Raw genomic sequence first — 16,776 nt, 5'->3', positions numbered from 1 at the left:
AGGCAGGGAGTGTGGTGGTGGTGTGGAGGTCGGTGGACCTGCTGGTTTATTTCAGGCTGTGACACGCAGCCCCTCGGCTAAAGAGCAGTCAGTGATGGAAACGTATAATTCACCAATTTCAGATTGCAGTTTGTGAACAAGCTATTTCCAGACGGCTGCAGGCTTCAAGCCCTCCGCCTGCCGTTTGATCCCACCAGGTTTACTCACAGTGTGATCCGGGGTGGGAACGATGACTGGAGAAGCTGCTGGAGGCGGGCAGGGGAGCTACTTTATGCTCCAGTATTTTCTATCTATTCTGACCTACAAAGTAGAAACACAGAAACCGGAGAACAGCTGACTGAAGGAATCGGACGATACGGACAGAACACTGGGTATTGTAATTATTTTGCTACACATTGTGACTGTGATATTCTTTAGGCCTTAAAACACAATGTTAATATTTATTTATTTATTTTATTAGTATTTTATTCCTACAGATCTACTAATGCCGTGTGTATGGTCCATTTACCAAAAACGTCATTATTCAGTTTTACATGGCCATTTTCAGCCAATCTTTATCCCTTAGATACTGTGTGACCTTTTACTGTGTGACTGATGAATATGTGACTGTATGAGAATAGCACTGGATACAGAAACCCAGGATGCCCCAGAAAGCCTGGGTACCCTGGAAACACTGGATACTGCAGAAGCATAGGATGCCTCAAAACCCAGGATGCTACGGAAACACTGGATTCGTCTAAAACCCAGAATACACACAAAAACACAAATACCCCAGAAAACCATGATTCCAGCTCCCAGAAGCAGGAGAGCTGCAGTAGAGCTGAACCCAGTGAGGGATTGTGAGGCACCAGGTTTGCTGAGATCAAGCCCAGCCTGATCAGGAAGGTCTAGTTAATCAGACTGAGAGTCTTTAGAGCTGCTCACCGTCTCAGAGCTTTACTGTTTCCTCTCTAAACCACTGAGAGGTTCTGATTTACAGGGTCTTGGTTGAAGAACTCTCCAGGATCCAGGATTGGTCCAGGATTGGTCCAGAACCTTGTTGTGGTGCAGCTCTCGTGATGTATTGGGGTGTTGGGATGTAACTCTGATGCGATCGCTTGTCCAGTGGAAGGCTGTGATCTGCTGTAATGGATTAGTTTGAGTTCTGCTGATCGTAACGGATCTGTGTTCTTAATGAAGGGGTTTGAGTTACAGGTGCAGTGTTTTGTTCACGCTCATGCTCTGTTGATGGAGGGGAGGCTCTCCATGCATGCTAATTGCAGCTGAGCCGATGTGGTCAGTGTATGTATTAGCTTCAGCCAGACAGCTGTGTGTGTGTGTGTGTGTGGATATATCTGGGCTTCTGAGCAGAGTGTGTATCCTCTCCAGAGTCTGCAGCTTCCCTTTGATCTGACAACTGAAACTCCGACTCGGCCCAGTGCTGCTACCCGCTGTCTCCATACAGCCAGAAATAACACCCTCTACAGGAGAACCTGGCCGAGTGTTGAAAGAGTTTTGGTGAAGAAACTGTTCTGATACAAGTACTGATGTTTTATTATTCTGTATTAGTCAGGGCCCAACTGATTCTGATCAATTCTACCCAATATCGATCAATAACGATTTCAAGAAGCTCGACCAGTAGGCAGTGGGCATTTTCATGCTCATACCAGGGCTGGTTCTGAGCTTGTTTTTGGAATAATGTTACTATTTTAGACGTTGGATCAGATCAGAGATGGACCAGAATCTGGAATTGGACATGTAGTAAAAGTAATCACAGTATATTTCAATATCTCGGTTGGAAACGGTGAGAGTAGAAGAATTATTTACCAAAAAAAGGCAATAAACTGTTTTCGTGACTCAGGTATTGCAATATAACATCTTGTAGCCTCCTGTGCTTCCTCCACACACATCCTCACACTCTCATCCACCCTCCAGAACGCACAAATACACACCTACACCCTCGCTGTGAGTTTGAATGCTGAAGTGAAGAACCGCATCCGTAATTCAGAACGCTCGCTCTTGACCTTGATGGGGAAAGTCGTTCCAGATGAATGTTTTTCTGAAGCAGAGGTGAAGCGGTTGCTCCAGCGTCCGACTGATTCAGGGCTTTGAGAGATTTCTTAACCTTTTACTCGTGGCTGCAGAGTTCGTCCCTCGGTACAGATCAATTCTGAACTCTGGCAGGCTGACGGTGTTTCTGCCTGTGTTTCTGCAGGGGTGTGAAACTGTCCACATTGGAAATACATTGAAATCGAAAGGTGGAATTGATGATGTTAAAAAGCTGCACTGATATTTAAGAAAATAAATGTCAGGTTTATTTTATATGCTGTTAACAGATTAACAGATTACTGTCCCAGCAGTTTTACAGAGATCTGTGCCCAAGCCACAAGACACTGACCGAAAAAACTCCCTATTCTGTTGTACTGGGAGGAGTTCTGGTCATACTGGGAGGGGTTTAGTTGTATTGGGAGGATTTTTGGGATGAGGTTTTTGTTTGTACTGGGAGCAGTTTTGATTTTACTGGGAGGGGTTTAGGGTTGTACTGGGAGGAGTTTCTGTTGTACTGGGAGGGGTTTAGGGTTGTACTGGGAGGAGTTTCTGTTGTACTGGGAGGGGTTTAGGGTTGTACTAGGAGGAGTTTAGGGTTGTACTAGGGGGAGTTTAGGGTTGTACTGGGAGTGGTTTAGGGTTGTACAGGGAGGAGTTCTGTCATACTGGGAGGGGTTTAGGGTTGTACTGGGAGGAGTTCTGTCATACTGGGAGGAGTTTAGGGTTGTACTGAGAGGAGTTTTGGTTGTAGAAGTGTTTTGGAGAGGCGGATGTGTTTTCACTGCTATGACGTGGCTCAGATGAGTCTCAGAGCTCCTCCTGAAGTGGTCTGAGTGATGGGATTAGTATCTGGTTTAGATGAGTCTACACCTGCATTTTTACGTGGTTTGGCCTGATCTAGATATAGTCCTGATCCTCAAGATACCTGAAGTATCCAGGTGTAAACCAGGTGTAAGAGTCAGGGTGGCAGTATGTAGTGTTCACTGCTGTAAAGGTACAGGTTGAGCACTTTCTGTGAGCTGCCCTGTATTCCTGCTGTATGAGATGCACGAGGCTTTGGTGTTTGTTGGATGCGCTGTGTTTTTTTCTTCCCCTGAGTGAGCGTGAGTGTAAGTGTGAGCTTCAGTTTGGATCAGTAAGATTTTTGGGCTTCAGGTACAGTTTAGGTCTTATTAGAGTTTCTAGCGTTCGTCTCAAAAAAGCGCAGAACACCTGATTTTTCGACTCCTTCTGGCTATGTCACTTGCACAGATCTTGAGGCATATCCAGCAATCTAATTGGCTGTTTTTTGTTGAAGGGAGGGGCTATATCTGTAACGGGCGCCATGTTGAGCATTGTTGAGCATTGTAACAGTTCTTGGACAGTTCTGTGGCTCTAATCGTACATCAGGAGGTGAGCCTTACAGTATCAGCAGTGGTAACATTTCCAGAGTTGCTGTTTCTGTTTGGAGTAATTCGAACTCTTTTGTTGAAGTATTTTTGGCAGAAGAAGCTGACGGTATTAAAACAGATTCAGTGTGAAATTCCGGGCCTGTTATTAGTGATGACACGCTCCCTCTCGTGCGGTATTGCTCAAATATATAATGAATGTAGTGATCTTCTAAATCTGGCTCTGACCTCTGAACAGTACCTTCTGAGTCTAAAGGCTTCAGTACTGCAGGAGGAGGGTTCTCTGACTTGTAAGAGTGGTGGATCTGTTTTCGGTGCTCTGTAGAAGCAGTTATTTCGTGCATGTGGGCTACAGAACAATGCGTCCGGTCTTGGCAGATGCAGTCGGGCAGATCTTCTCACTAAACTAATGACTTAAAACTGGGTGCAGTATTTAGCAGCTGCCTCTCAGGCATGTCTCCTCCCTGCTGAGGGTGTTACAGACAACAGGCGATGTTTTCTGCTCTCGATTTAGTAACCAAATGTTTATGTTTCTTATCTCAGCTGAACAACACAGCAGTTCTCTCTGTCACTTCATTAATGGTTTACAGTAGTGCTACTGGTGTGTGTGTGTGTGTGTGTGTGTGTGTGTGTGTTCATATTTAATACTATTTATTTATTAGCTTTAATTTTACTTAGATGTCCAGATATCTTGATGACTGACAGATGAGTCAAACACTGGCATTATAAACCACCACAGTCTAAATGTAAGAACTGCTCAAGGTTTTAAAGGTTATATTAGATTATTATATTATATATTATTTAATTATATATTAGCTATATTAGATTATAGATGATCACTCTGTAGATTATATTGGGATGTCGTTTTAATGGCTCTCACTTCAGAGAGTTGTAAAATGTCCAGTTCTCTGTGAAATTCACCCTCTTTCCTCTTTATTAAGAATTTCTAAAAACCAGCTCTTGTACAGAATCCAGTCTGAGGATGCTCCGCCGTGGTTCCACTGAGCGGTGTTTATGAAAGCTGTGCTAGTCTCCAGTTTGCTCTCCTACTGAGCACGGCTGTTTTTGACAAGATCACCAGTAATTTGATTAGACAGGAAGTGAAATCACCTAAATCTGGATTGTCCTGCAGTCCGAGCTTTGTCCTGTCATATTGCTGAAAGAGAGAGAGAGAGAGAGAGATAGAGAGAGAGAGAGAGAGGACGCTTGGGGGAAGGTGCACTGAAGGTTTTCACCAAGATTATGCTCCTGAAGTGTGCAGTACATTATCATCATCTATATATATATATATAATAGGCTTTTATGAATGTTCTCTAATGTAAGTATTTGTGTATTTGTGTTTAAATATTGTGTATATACTAATTTAATATGAAAACTGTCAATATTTAATGTAACCTTTAATGTAAAACATAGAGTACATCAAATACATAACATTTTTATTTTGTAATTTATTCTGGTTTTATATACGGCTCAGTGAGATGACTTGCAGCTGAATAGCAGATGTGTTGTGGGCTGAAACCTGGCCCAGCTGTAGCAGCACATTTAAGGTTTGTAATGGGGTTTGAACTCTGGGCCACGTTTGCGGACGGCTATGAGAAGTGTTTGTACAGCGTTTCTGCCCCAAAACTGAGCTGTGGCTGTGTTCCAGCGTCCAGATTTGGGCCAATTCATTGAAGTCGCTCCATGATGGTATGTGGGCCAGAGGAAGCTATAAATGTGGGCCAGAACTGGGCTGTAACTCGATTGCTGTCTGGGTTGCGGTATAGAGCAGTTCTGATCTGGCTGGTTTGTGTGGTTTATGAGCTCTCTGCTCTTTACTGTTGGAAATGCTCTTATTTTAGCATTTAGGCTCGTCTGAAACACCTGTAGGTTTTTGTCTGCATTATGAGATTTGTCACTTCCATGCACGCTGAAAGCCTGCCAGCAGAGTCTTTCTTACTTTAGCTAGCATTGAAATCGTGCTGGCACTGTGCAAATCCACCTGTGAGTGCCTCAGTCGAAAAGAGTGTATTCATGGTGCTTCTGCGTGCAGCTGCCCGAGGTTTGAATTCGCGTGCGTTTGCATGTGTGCAAAGCTTAAGCTCATTTCTGAGCGGCAGCATCAGCCCCGCACCGTTTCCGTGTTCGTCTTTAACCACGTTCTGTGTTGCCAAATTGCACTGAACATGGTTTGAGTCCTCTGGAGGTTGGAGAGCAACCTAGAAAGCATCTGGCTGCTGCAGTGGCGCTAATCACGAGCGCTGTTTGTTTTCTGCTAATATGGATCGTTTCCTCTGTGCTGCCCGAGGCAGTGTAACCTGCTAACTCCTTCCTCTGCTGGCCTGCTCCTGCCTGTGATTTAGCGCTCATTATCTCTGAAACCAGCGGAGGAGCAGCGTACAAGCTTTCAGGCCGTCACACATTAGAATAGACTAGAACTTCTTTATTGATCCCGAAAGAAATTAGCATCTGTAAGTACATTATATGTCCAAATGTTTGTGGACACCCCTTCTAATGAATTCATTCAGCTACTTTAAACTGCTCCCATCGCTGACACAGAGTAATAGAGTAGGGCTCTCCAGAACAGACCAACAGCCTAATGCCAGACAGTACTTTTGGGATGCGTTGAGGAGTTGGGAATGAGGTGGGGTGGTGATAATCGTCCAACGTCCTGACCTCTCTAACATTTCTTCTTGCTGAATGCAATCAAATCCTCACAGCAATGCTCTGAAATCTGTTATAAAGTCTTCTTCTCTGGACAGTAGAGACAGTTACTCCAACAAAAGCAAAATCAACTCTCTTAAATATCCTTGATTTCAGAATTAAGAATGAATAAGCAGGTGTCCTAATACTTTTGTCCATATATTATATTAGTTTGTGGCTAATATATGTAACTAGGGGTTAATAGTAAATGTTTTAGTAAATATTCTATATATTTTTTATAACGTTCAGTGCTGGATATTGAAGATGGAAGCGTTCGAACATAGCATTAACATAATCCACACCTTTGGCCACTCCCCCCCAACATCAATGAAGTGGTTAAAAGGAGCCAATTAGGTTATGAAAGGGCTCCTGTAGCCCCGCCTCTTCTGCTCAGGTTGGCGTTTCTCTCACACACTGCTCCTGAAACCTGTTTGTGTTCAGTTACGCAGCCAGTGAAGACCCAGAGTGAGTAAGGGTGGATGGAGGTGGAGGCCCAACTGCATAAACTGCTGTTCAGCCGCCCACAAACAGCTGTCACGTACAATAGCTATAAACTTAATCACCTACTGAAGGCCTCTCTGCCTTAACGCTGTTATATACAAGCAATTAGCGCTAAGCGCTTGAGGTCTACAGCGTGCTGTATTATGCTAAACGTAGTGGCAGTGTTAGGAGAGGAATCGGGTGGTGGTAATAAAGCAGATTAATGATGGAGTAGCTCGTCACGCAGCCCGTGGAGTTAACACTGCTGATTTCTTCTGCCTGTAGATAAAGAGAGAAGTCTATAGACGGGTCTGTATAGAGGAGTTGATTGGTTGAGAGCAGGGCTGCATAGTAAAATGTTGTAATTGTGGAAACAGCTTTTCTAGTACTGATGTCTGTAATATGCAAATGAGGCCTCTAACCAACCACAGTGCTTTAACTGCGAGCTGTGAGCATCCTGACCAATCACAGGTCAAGGCTAGACCGAAATGCTGACAGTTCCAGATGTTACACTGAACTAGGTGCTGTTAGCTAGATGTTGTCAATTCTAGCAGGGTTTAGCTACAATGCCACAATGCTCTAGCTGGTGTTGGCTAGACGTTAGAACCCTTCCTCAGTGCTATCTGGAACTCTTTTTGCTTTTTGTGTATTATGTTCATTGTACCCTCAGTTCCTCCGCCCACTGTGATTTTGCTGCTGGCAACCCTATCCAGTCCCTGTTGACAGCTGTTCCTGTTCTGATCTGCAGATGCACAGAGAGCCATCCATGCTCCATCAAGGATCACGGACAGAGTGCTGGAGCTGTTCAGGAGCAAGAGCGAGTTCACCTTCGTGGCCTCCATTCAGCAGAAAGCCTCCACCTCTGGCGTCCTCTTCTCCATCCACGAGGCTGAGCACAGGTAAATGTATATCTGCTGGTGCTTCTCTATGTATCTTCTCCCTCGTGGCCTGTAGATCTGCAGGCTATGTCAGCTGGGCTGCTAATAGAAGCAGCCTTTTTGAAGCGTGTGCATCTTAAGCACTGCACTACAATTAAATTACACAGCTCTGCGTATCTGATAGGATACTGGCTGAGTGGAAAATCTGAGAATAACTGTAACTGACTGCCGAACCCACCGGAGTCTCGTCAACTTTACTGGAGGAGCCAAACTTTTTCTGACATCTCATTTTCATGACATAAATAGTGTTGGTTCCAGCTTGTGATTTGCGATGGGTTTTAGTGTTTTCCCTCAGACACGTCTATTCTATACATTCTGATGACAGGCTTCTTAATTACCTGATTATTCAGGAGTGTTGAGGACGGTAAAAGAGTAACGCTGAGTCATGGCGGGCATCTCCAGAGACTGCTAAATATGTTCATGTGCTTTCTTTTGACAGAATGACAACACATTAAAGAAAGCTTCTTCTTTAAGGATTTATGAAATAAATAGCAGATGGTGTAGTGTAGTGGAGAACACCACTGCCCTCTGTGTGTCAGCCCAGCTAATAAACAACATTCTGCAATTTTTATCCCTAATTTTTATTTCAATTATCCAGTCCCTCCCCATATCACCAGCAGTGCCTGCAACCCTGGGATGATTTAAAACGGAGTGAAAATCTGCAGTTATGGAAAAATACCAGTACGGTTAACACACTTAACCTATCAGCTTGCATGGCTGGAACGAACTGTTGTATAAATTTAGTTTGAGTTCCTGATCTTTCCATTTTGCAGAGTTCATTTAGTCATAATAGCAGGAATCGCTGCAGCGGGTTGCGGAGACAGGGAGGGGCCATCTTTAAGTACATGCACAGAGATTAGAAGCCTGTAGGTGTTTATTAGTCCTCAAAGGGGTGAAACGCTGATATCACTGAATATCCAAAATACTAACTCATTTTACAGAGCTTGAGAAATGTGCAAATTACCATCACCAGTAAAACAACAGTCCTCAGGTATACGTATGAGTACACTTACAAAAGGTACGCTGATTTATAGAGGCAGGTTGTGCATAATTATTTTTTACTTTAGTTTTAGTTTTGTTTCTAACATAATAACAGAAGTAAACATTTAGTTACATTTAGTCAAAATAGGCTAAATCAAAATCACCTCCCAAAATCAGCACTGCTTGTACTAACTAGAAAATGTTAGCTGGGAGGCTAGGGTTCATTTCCCAGCCTTTACAGATCAAACTCTGTAGTTCTCAACTGCAGACATGCACTTTACCTGTAGTGGCCAGAATACCAGCCAGTCAGTCAGCTAAAATAGATTTTTAACCATTTAGCTCATTATTCCATTCGCCCCAATACAACAGAGACTCGCTGTGAGGCGCCCTCTAGTGTTTCATATTGTCACTTCAGTAGAATGGGAGAAGTAGCAAGAGGCCTGCTTCTCATAAACTGGCTCTAAGTCTGAATAAACAGGCATGCAAATGTGTTTTTCCTTTTTGTGACATAAAAAAAAATACTTTCCATTAAACAGTCTTCATGACTTTTATTTTAAACAGCAAGAAACATTTTTCCAGGCGATGGTCCCTTTAACACATGGACACGTTTTGTGCATCAGCTCTGCACTGTCAGGATACCTCAGCTTTTTAGTTTTATTTAGAAACCCACGACTGCACCGAGGTTTGACGACGGCGTGTTTAGTCTAGCACCATCACAGCTTTTTAAAAAGCCTCGTTTGGTGTCAGTTCATATTCCAGCAGCAGCACAGTAGCGGCTCATGTGTTTCAGAAGCACTTGGTGTGCAAAAGGCTTTGTTTGGGCCTGGAGGTAATGTCGAGGAGAACGCTCCGACTCCACTGAGAACGCTTTCCAATGAACTGCCTGTAAAGAACATGAAAAACATTGATTTTTCTCCTGCACCTCTGGGAGGTAAGAGCCTTCAGTTTGGGACAAGTGGCTGTGCACTGTGACAATGAGCAGTCTAATTAATATGTGCTGAGACTGAAAGGCCCATTTTAGCTTTTCCTCCAAACCCAAAATCCATCAAACACTGTGTCACTGTGTGTCTTGGGGCTTATACTAAAACTAGTTCTGTAGTGTTCTCCTGTGGTTTTGGCAGAATTCCTGATTTTGCTTGGTTCTGTTGGTGATCTCTCACTGCAGTGACCGGCATTACGTCAGTATATCATGCAGCCACTGGGAATCCCCGCCACACTCAGCAAATCCTGACCGCTAACCACACTGATCTGCAACCCACTGCTGCGAACTACATGTTTTGTTTCATTGCCAGTTCAGGGCTGCACCCGGTTTGGTATGAGACTGATGGTGGCTGGAGTTGCCATGGTGATAGCATTTGCAACGCTGGGCTGAAAGAGCTATTATTTTAGCCTCCCTTTCATCCTAAAAAGTGCTTTATACACACGCTGACGCCGGTTATTGTAGGTGTTGTGTACAAAAGTGGGGCTTCCGTTATACATCAACAGGTTCGCCTGGACTTCTGCAAGGAGTGTCCGGTTTGTTCCCCCAGCGTGGTCAAAAAGGGAACTCTTGGCGGGATGTTCTGCTGACTGTGGTGGATTTGTTCCTAGCAGCTCTGTGGAATAACGTCCAGTTCCAGTTTTCTGCCATCTGCCCAACACTGCATTATAAACTCAGCATAATGATGCACCTGCATTCTTCTCTCAGTCCGTCAGTGAAGATCATCGTTCTTCATTCGGTTCAGTTCTGACCTTTACTGATGTTAAACTGCTCTGTCTGACTGAAAGTCCAGGACAGGAAGCTGAAGTTAATGGTTTTCCTGTGGTTTTGGATCTTTAACCACTCGCTAAGCCTAACTCTCTCTACCTTTGCTTAACTAGCTCAGCTACAGCTCCACCGAGTATCAGGCAGCCCAGAGTAAGTGCTGAGTAGACTGGTTCCTCCTTGCTCTGTCTTTCAATCAAACTTGCACCTGAAAAACCTTCACACCTGTTATCAGAGTGAGACATCACCAATCAGTGAGCTGCACCTGTGGCCCTGTGGCTCTCTTACATGCACATGGGGGACGCTTTGGTCAAAACATTCATGTTTGATATGCTCCACCTGGTTTAAAAGTCAATCTGAAGGGCCAAGAATCTGAGCCTGTACCCCTCACACACTACTCCATTCCCCAGCTACAGCCAACCTAGAGCCAACCAGCACAGACCCAGATAGACAAAATAGCAGTGTAACTACACCTTAAGGTGCCACAGATCAATATTTAATTGAATAAAAACATATAGAAATATAATATAATGTAATAACTATTGTATAAACACAGATAACCAAGATTTACAACAATAAATAATAGTACTATTGGAATATTAATATAACTTTTTGGTATTTTGAATTAACAGTAAATGATGATGATGATGATAATAATAATAAAAATAAAATAAAAATAAATAAAAATAGTCTTCTCTCTGGCTGTGTCCCAGTTGCACACTACACACTACTATACTATCTATCTATTCTATCCATTATATCTCTTAAATCTGTACTATAAGGTCAAGATGATCTAACTAATCTTAATCCCTGCACATCGTTCATCATCCACCACAGTTCACAAATTCAGATTATACAGTCGTGAGTATTGTTACAGTCTCTTTGTTTCGTATTGCATTGTGGGAAAATAGTATCCCTTGTTATCACACTCAAAACTGACCAGTTTGAGTTGTGAATAAATGAGTATACTCGTAATTAGTAAGCAACTGGGACCCCCCCCCCCCCCCCCTCTGTGTGGCTAGGACAGTCCTCCCTGATTCAGCTGTTCTGCATTCCTCTCATTTACTCACTCGCTCCTGATGTCCTCGTTCGGGAGCAGGATTAGCTGCAGTGGAAGTTACATCAGTATGTAACTCTGACAAGCCTCAGTCCTTCCAGCTGCTTGTTAAAAGAGTGCCCACGCTGGACTGTAACGGCTGACCGTAGCGGTTTATGATGGGCGGAATAAAGGGTGGATTCTGTGCAGACAGCAGTTTCACCTGAAGCTCCCAGCGGACCTCTCTCAAAGCCTTACAGCGGGGAGTCTTCTCTCTCTCTCTCTCTCTCTCTCCCTCTCTCTCTCTCTCTCTCTCTTTCTTTTTTCCCTTTCTCTAGTCTTCTCGGGCTTTACACAGACAACATCTCCACTGTCTGATGGACACAGCCTTTATCTCACAAGCTCTTCAGTTCTTTTGTTATTCTTCACAGAAGAATGATGTACACCTGAGCATTAAGGTGTCCTTCATTTAGCAGAAACTGAAGCAGAAGCTCTGAATGTACCTGATTGTTAACGTACTTCCCTTGATCTTGCTGCATAATTCAGTGGTTGAGATGTGAGCAGTTGTTTAGAGTGGGTTTAGTGTGTAGAGAAACTTACCCATGGTGGTGAATGAAACTAGGCATCAGTTGCCATGACTACAACACAGATACAGCCCATAATTTATCTCCTCTCCAAACCCACCAGTGCAGCTACATGAGTCTTATATGGAATGATGATGATGATGATGATGATGAGGGTAAAATAGTGAATAGAGAATCTCAACTAATCCAGTTTTCTTTAGGGACTACTTTCTGTAGCCGCACTACACTTGTTTTGGTGTTCGTTAGCTTCTAAATGACTAGTAGAAGTTTATCTGAAATAAAACACCTGATATCCTATGAAACTGCAGACTTTTAGTTTCATTTATTTTAATCTTTTGAGAGATAAATTTTTCATTTCATATTTTTGACTTTTTGCTAAAAGCTGAAGAAATCAAATTAAAACGTTCTTCGAGGCTTTTCCCCTTTAGTTACTGGATCTAAGACTCGGGAGCCAAGATACTGTCTAACTCCTCGTCTCCATCAGAGGAGGTGATGGCAACAGCAGAACGTGGTTCACATCACCGCTGAGCCTGAAACTACAATTTAGGAGAAATAACAGACACATTGCCCGCGCCGGGGTGGCGAGCCTTCAGCGGCGTGGCCACGCTTCACTTCGTTGTCACGTAGAGGAGACGGCATTCATGCTTCAGTTTGCTCTCACTTTTATCTGCGAGATGCAAATGGGCGTCAGCTGCTCCATCGCCCTTTGATTTGATTGAAACGAGCTGTCAGATCCAGACTAACGGCGGAATGATGTTTTGATTGCACGTCCAAATGATGACAAGCTGGTTGCTCTGCAACTAACGTGCTGCTCATCCCGAGAGCGGAGCCCAGCCAGCTTTTATTGTCTGCAGAGAAGAAGCTGCGGCTCCAGGAGGAAACGCTCTCCGGCAATAACGGCTGTTAATTTTCGCTGTGTTAATTGTTTAAGATTAGGACAAAGCCCCGCTCAGGAGGGGGCCGCGTTGCTATGGAAACTGCCGGAGATGAGCAGGGGTCATTTAGTGGTGACATTAAAGTTGAGGGTTTGTTTTTATGGCGGGAGAAACGAACGTGCTGACAGGCGTGACAGCTGCATGGCAGTTACATACAGAGCACGGAGATAAGAGTAATAGAAAGTGTAAACATCCTGAAAGAGGAATCCGCTGTACATGTAGCTGTGTGTGTGTGTGTGTGTGTGTGTGTGTGTGTGTGTGTGTGTGTGTGGAGGTATTGGTCAGGCAAGCAGACTAGTGTAATTTGAAAAGTATATTCTGTGGCAGATATCTTGGGAAAGATGCACACATTGAAACCCTGTGAAAAGGTATTGGCCCCCTGTCTGAGCTGCTGAATTTGAGCCCATTTCAAACCCTGAATCCTAAACCAGACCGTAGGCATGCATAAGAGAGGGAACAGAAAACTGTTTGATCATTTTTATATCGTAGTGGTCACCTCATATCAATTTATATAAATTTGTAAATTAATTTCCTCCAATTTGGTACTGCCAATTAACCCACCTGTTCAGAACTCCTTCTAGCACTAGCCCTGCTCCCAACACTAGGATTCTTAACCTTTAATGGAAGTCAATAGAAAAATATGTTTTTTTTTTTTCGTAATTTTGGAGCATTTCTATTGGTCCATTCATTGGCATTGGGTACCCAGCACTGATTCTTCAGATAGCAGAAATGATTAGGAGATTGATGAGAGAAAGAGAGACCTACCCACATGTAGAGAGCAAGGCCAATTGTGTTCTCCGTGGCTCCGGATGCTGATGACAGGCAACATGACCCGGGATTCGCCCTAGCCTGCTGGACCACTCGGAGCCCCACAGTGACCTGACATGCCATTGAAGAATTCTCTGATAGAGAGCTAAATGTAAGGTTCCCTCAGTTCCAGATGTTGCAAAGTGTCCCTAAATCATCCTACTACCACCACCACCATGCTTCACAGTCAGGATAAGGTTTGATAAGCGTTTGTTTCCCCCCAGACATCTCATTTAAATTTGATTACATATACAGCCATACACAGCACAGCATGGCCAATGTGCAGCTGAACTCTTTATGTATTACCATAACTGTGTTAATGTAAGAATGTTTATTCATGTGATGCACGTTTAATTTAAGCAAGTTCAGTGCATCACCTTGATTCCCTGTGAGATTTAATGGGTTTAAATGACTTAAAAACCCAGAAAAACATTTGCAGACATTAATCTGTGTGGTAATGTCTGTAATGAAGTATGACCCCATCAAGCAGAGCTACAGAATAAAATCCTCTATTTTGTGGCCATTTAGCTGATACAGCTTCAGTTTTTTAATCTTTTGGAATAATTGGAATCTCAGTGCAGCTGAATGCAGTTTACTGGTCCTGAACTGTGCAGGACCTCTGTTTTAAAAGGAGTGTGTTCTCTCCATGGAGAAATAGCATTATTATGTACAAAACGTGTAGATTAGACTCTCACTGATGAATGAACTCTTCTGTTTGTAGCTTCCGTCATTAATACTTCATCAGTAATTCTTTTTAAATGGGTTTTAAATGACTCGAACACTCTGATGTTTGCAGTTATTGAACCTGTTTGCTAATGTTTGAAATGAAGTGTGGCCCTAAAGTCAAGCAGCACTGCTGCACAACGTTAATGTATGTATAGTCAATGTTCTGTCCAGTTTTAAATAGATCCTCATCACATCCTCTACAGAGACCCACTTCTACACATACACAAACACACTATATTGACAAAAGTATTCAGATACCTGCTCATTCATTGCTAAAAAAAAAAAAGTTATCCTGATTTTGTTGGAGGAACCGTCTCTACTGTCCAGGGAAGAAGACGTTCCACTAGATTTTGATTGCATTTAGTGACAGTATTGTTAGTGAGGTCAAGATGATGGATGATCACCACTCCACCTTATCCCCAATTCATCCCATTCAAAAGTACTGGATGGAGCTCCACCTCCATCATTCCAGAGAACACAGTTCTTCCTCTGCTCCACAGCTCCTCAATGCTGGGGGGCTTTATACCCCTCTAGCCCACGCCTGGCATTAGGAAGCATGGTGCCAATAGCTTCATGTTTATTATCTGCTCCAGAGAGTCCTATTCTATTGGCAGTACTTCTCTACAGGGTCTAGACGGCATGTGTGTGTGTGTGCATTTGCACATCTGCGTCAGCAATGGGTACAGCTTAAAGTGGCTGAATGCATTCATTAGAAGGGGTGTCCACAAACATTTGGACAGATATATGTAATAAGAAGTGGGCAGAGTGAAGAGCTGTGATGACACTTTGATGAGGTTCAGATTGTTATGTCCTGAGGGTCAGCGAGTTCCCCTGAGCACTAAAGGCCTGCGTTGCGGGAGGCTCCCGCCCGGTCAGCAGTGGTGAGAACGACAGTGAGATTAAAATACGATTGATATTGTGAAGCTCCTGAGCAGGTGCCGCACTATTTTTGGGCGATCTCGGCAGAATCGGAGAGGATTGATGGAGAATGTTGCCAAAAAAGTCTCGTCTCCGAGGGCCAGAAATAGCACTGAGACACCTGGCCTCTTCATGGCGCACTGTGAAGTCTCTCAGACACACACACACACACACACACACACACAAACACACACACATGGACTTCTCTAGACTTGTAATGATCCACCCTCTCCGTGATTTTCTGCTGTAATGTGATTTAAATTACATTTAAATTGCAATTTGCTGTTTAATTATTAAATGTAACATTTGCTGTTAAATAATAAACAATAATTATACGTTAATATTACGAATATAATAATTGAGTGTACTTATTTACTCTTCAACAACAACCTTAAATCAGCCTCTTCAGGATCATGCTGCACTATGGAGGTTTGGTGGTGGAGCTGCAGGAGGAGAACCTCTCTCCAGAACTGCTGTGTAACGCTGCAGAACCCATAGAGTCATATTAGTGTAAAATCCTGTAGTATTACTCTACCACCTCAGCCCACATGCTGCTCCACCTTCAGATCAAGCTTCTGGAGCTCTCAGACTCAAAGAATGATCTGTATTTATTGCAGTGGAGTAAAAGTGAATTACTCTCTCCACCTGTAGGGGGAGTCTAAGAGCAGAACTACCAATTCTCACATAATATGACTGCGTTATGATCAGTTTGCTGACGATGATTTGAGAGGTTTTGTTTACTTGTTTACGCTCAGAGTATCAACGACACGTCCTTTGGAGGAGGGTGCGCTAACTTTCCTTTACCTTTGATCTCGGCGCTGAGTGAGCTTTCAGAACTGATGAGCAGAATTGGGGTCTGATGAGTTTGCGGGAGGAAAAAAGAGGAGAACTCCCAGTTTGTGAGGCTATGTTTGGTATTCCGTGGAGTAGTGTGTGTTTCAGTGGGCATTAATATGGATGAAGGCTGTTTGGAAGCGGTGCGGAGTGAACATGGTGGTGATGCTGAGAAAAGAAAGCTGCTCTCTGCTGAGGAAGAATCCCTGGATGAGCAGATGAACAGCCTAAGCTTTCTGACTGTTTATCCAAGCTGATCAAAAGCCCCCCTCTCTCTCTCTCTCTCTCTCTCTCTCTCTCTCTCTCTCTCTCTCTCTGCTTCTCGCTCACTCACTGATCAGAGAAACAAATACAAATTGACGTGTGCCTCCCTGGTCTACCCTGTTAGCCTTAGCACATGGTCAGTACAGCTTTCAGGCCGTCGGTGTTGTGGAGGCTCCATGTGGAGGGAAGGAGTCCATCATTGCTCTTTGAAAGCCCACAGACAGAACCCACGTTCCGTACAGAACTCAGCACTGGCTGGGTTAGTATTACTGCATGTAGAGAAGGGTTACAGCGGTTAAGTTTTTTACAGTATGATAAACAGGTTTACTGTATTGCAGCAATAGTAAGTCAGTAAGTCTTCTTATTCTAATAGGACCCTTAGGATTAAAAAACAAGCTTTTGCTTAACCAGATGTTTTACTGTGTTTCTTT

General features: G+C 43.5%; 1 protein-coding gene across 1 annotated transcript in view; it reads left to right on the top strand.

The window, feature by feature from the left end:
• Positions 1 to 16,776, top strand: part of LOC140537688 (protein kinase C-binding protein NELL1-like) — a 211,444-nt gene that overhangs the window by 39,140 nt on the left and 155,528 nt on the right. The window contains exon 3 of the mRNA XM_072659862.1: positions 7,327 to 7,477. Coding sequence (XP_072515963.1) covers positions 7,327 to 7,477 — 151 coding nt within the window. The remainder of the gene's footprint in view (positions 1 to 7,326; positions 7,478 to 16,776) is intronic.

This window comes from Salminus brasiliensis, chromosome 17, assembly GCF_030463535.1.
Source record: "Salminus brasiliensis chromosome 17, fSalBra1.hap2, whole genome shotgun sequence".
Lineage (NCBI taxonomy): Eukaryota > Metazoa > Chordata > Actinopteri > Characiformes > Bryconidae > Salminus > Salminus brasiliensis.
The sequence above is the reverse complement of the archived record's forward strand: the minus strand, read 5'-3'. Positions and strand labels throughout refer to the sequence as shown.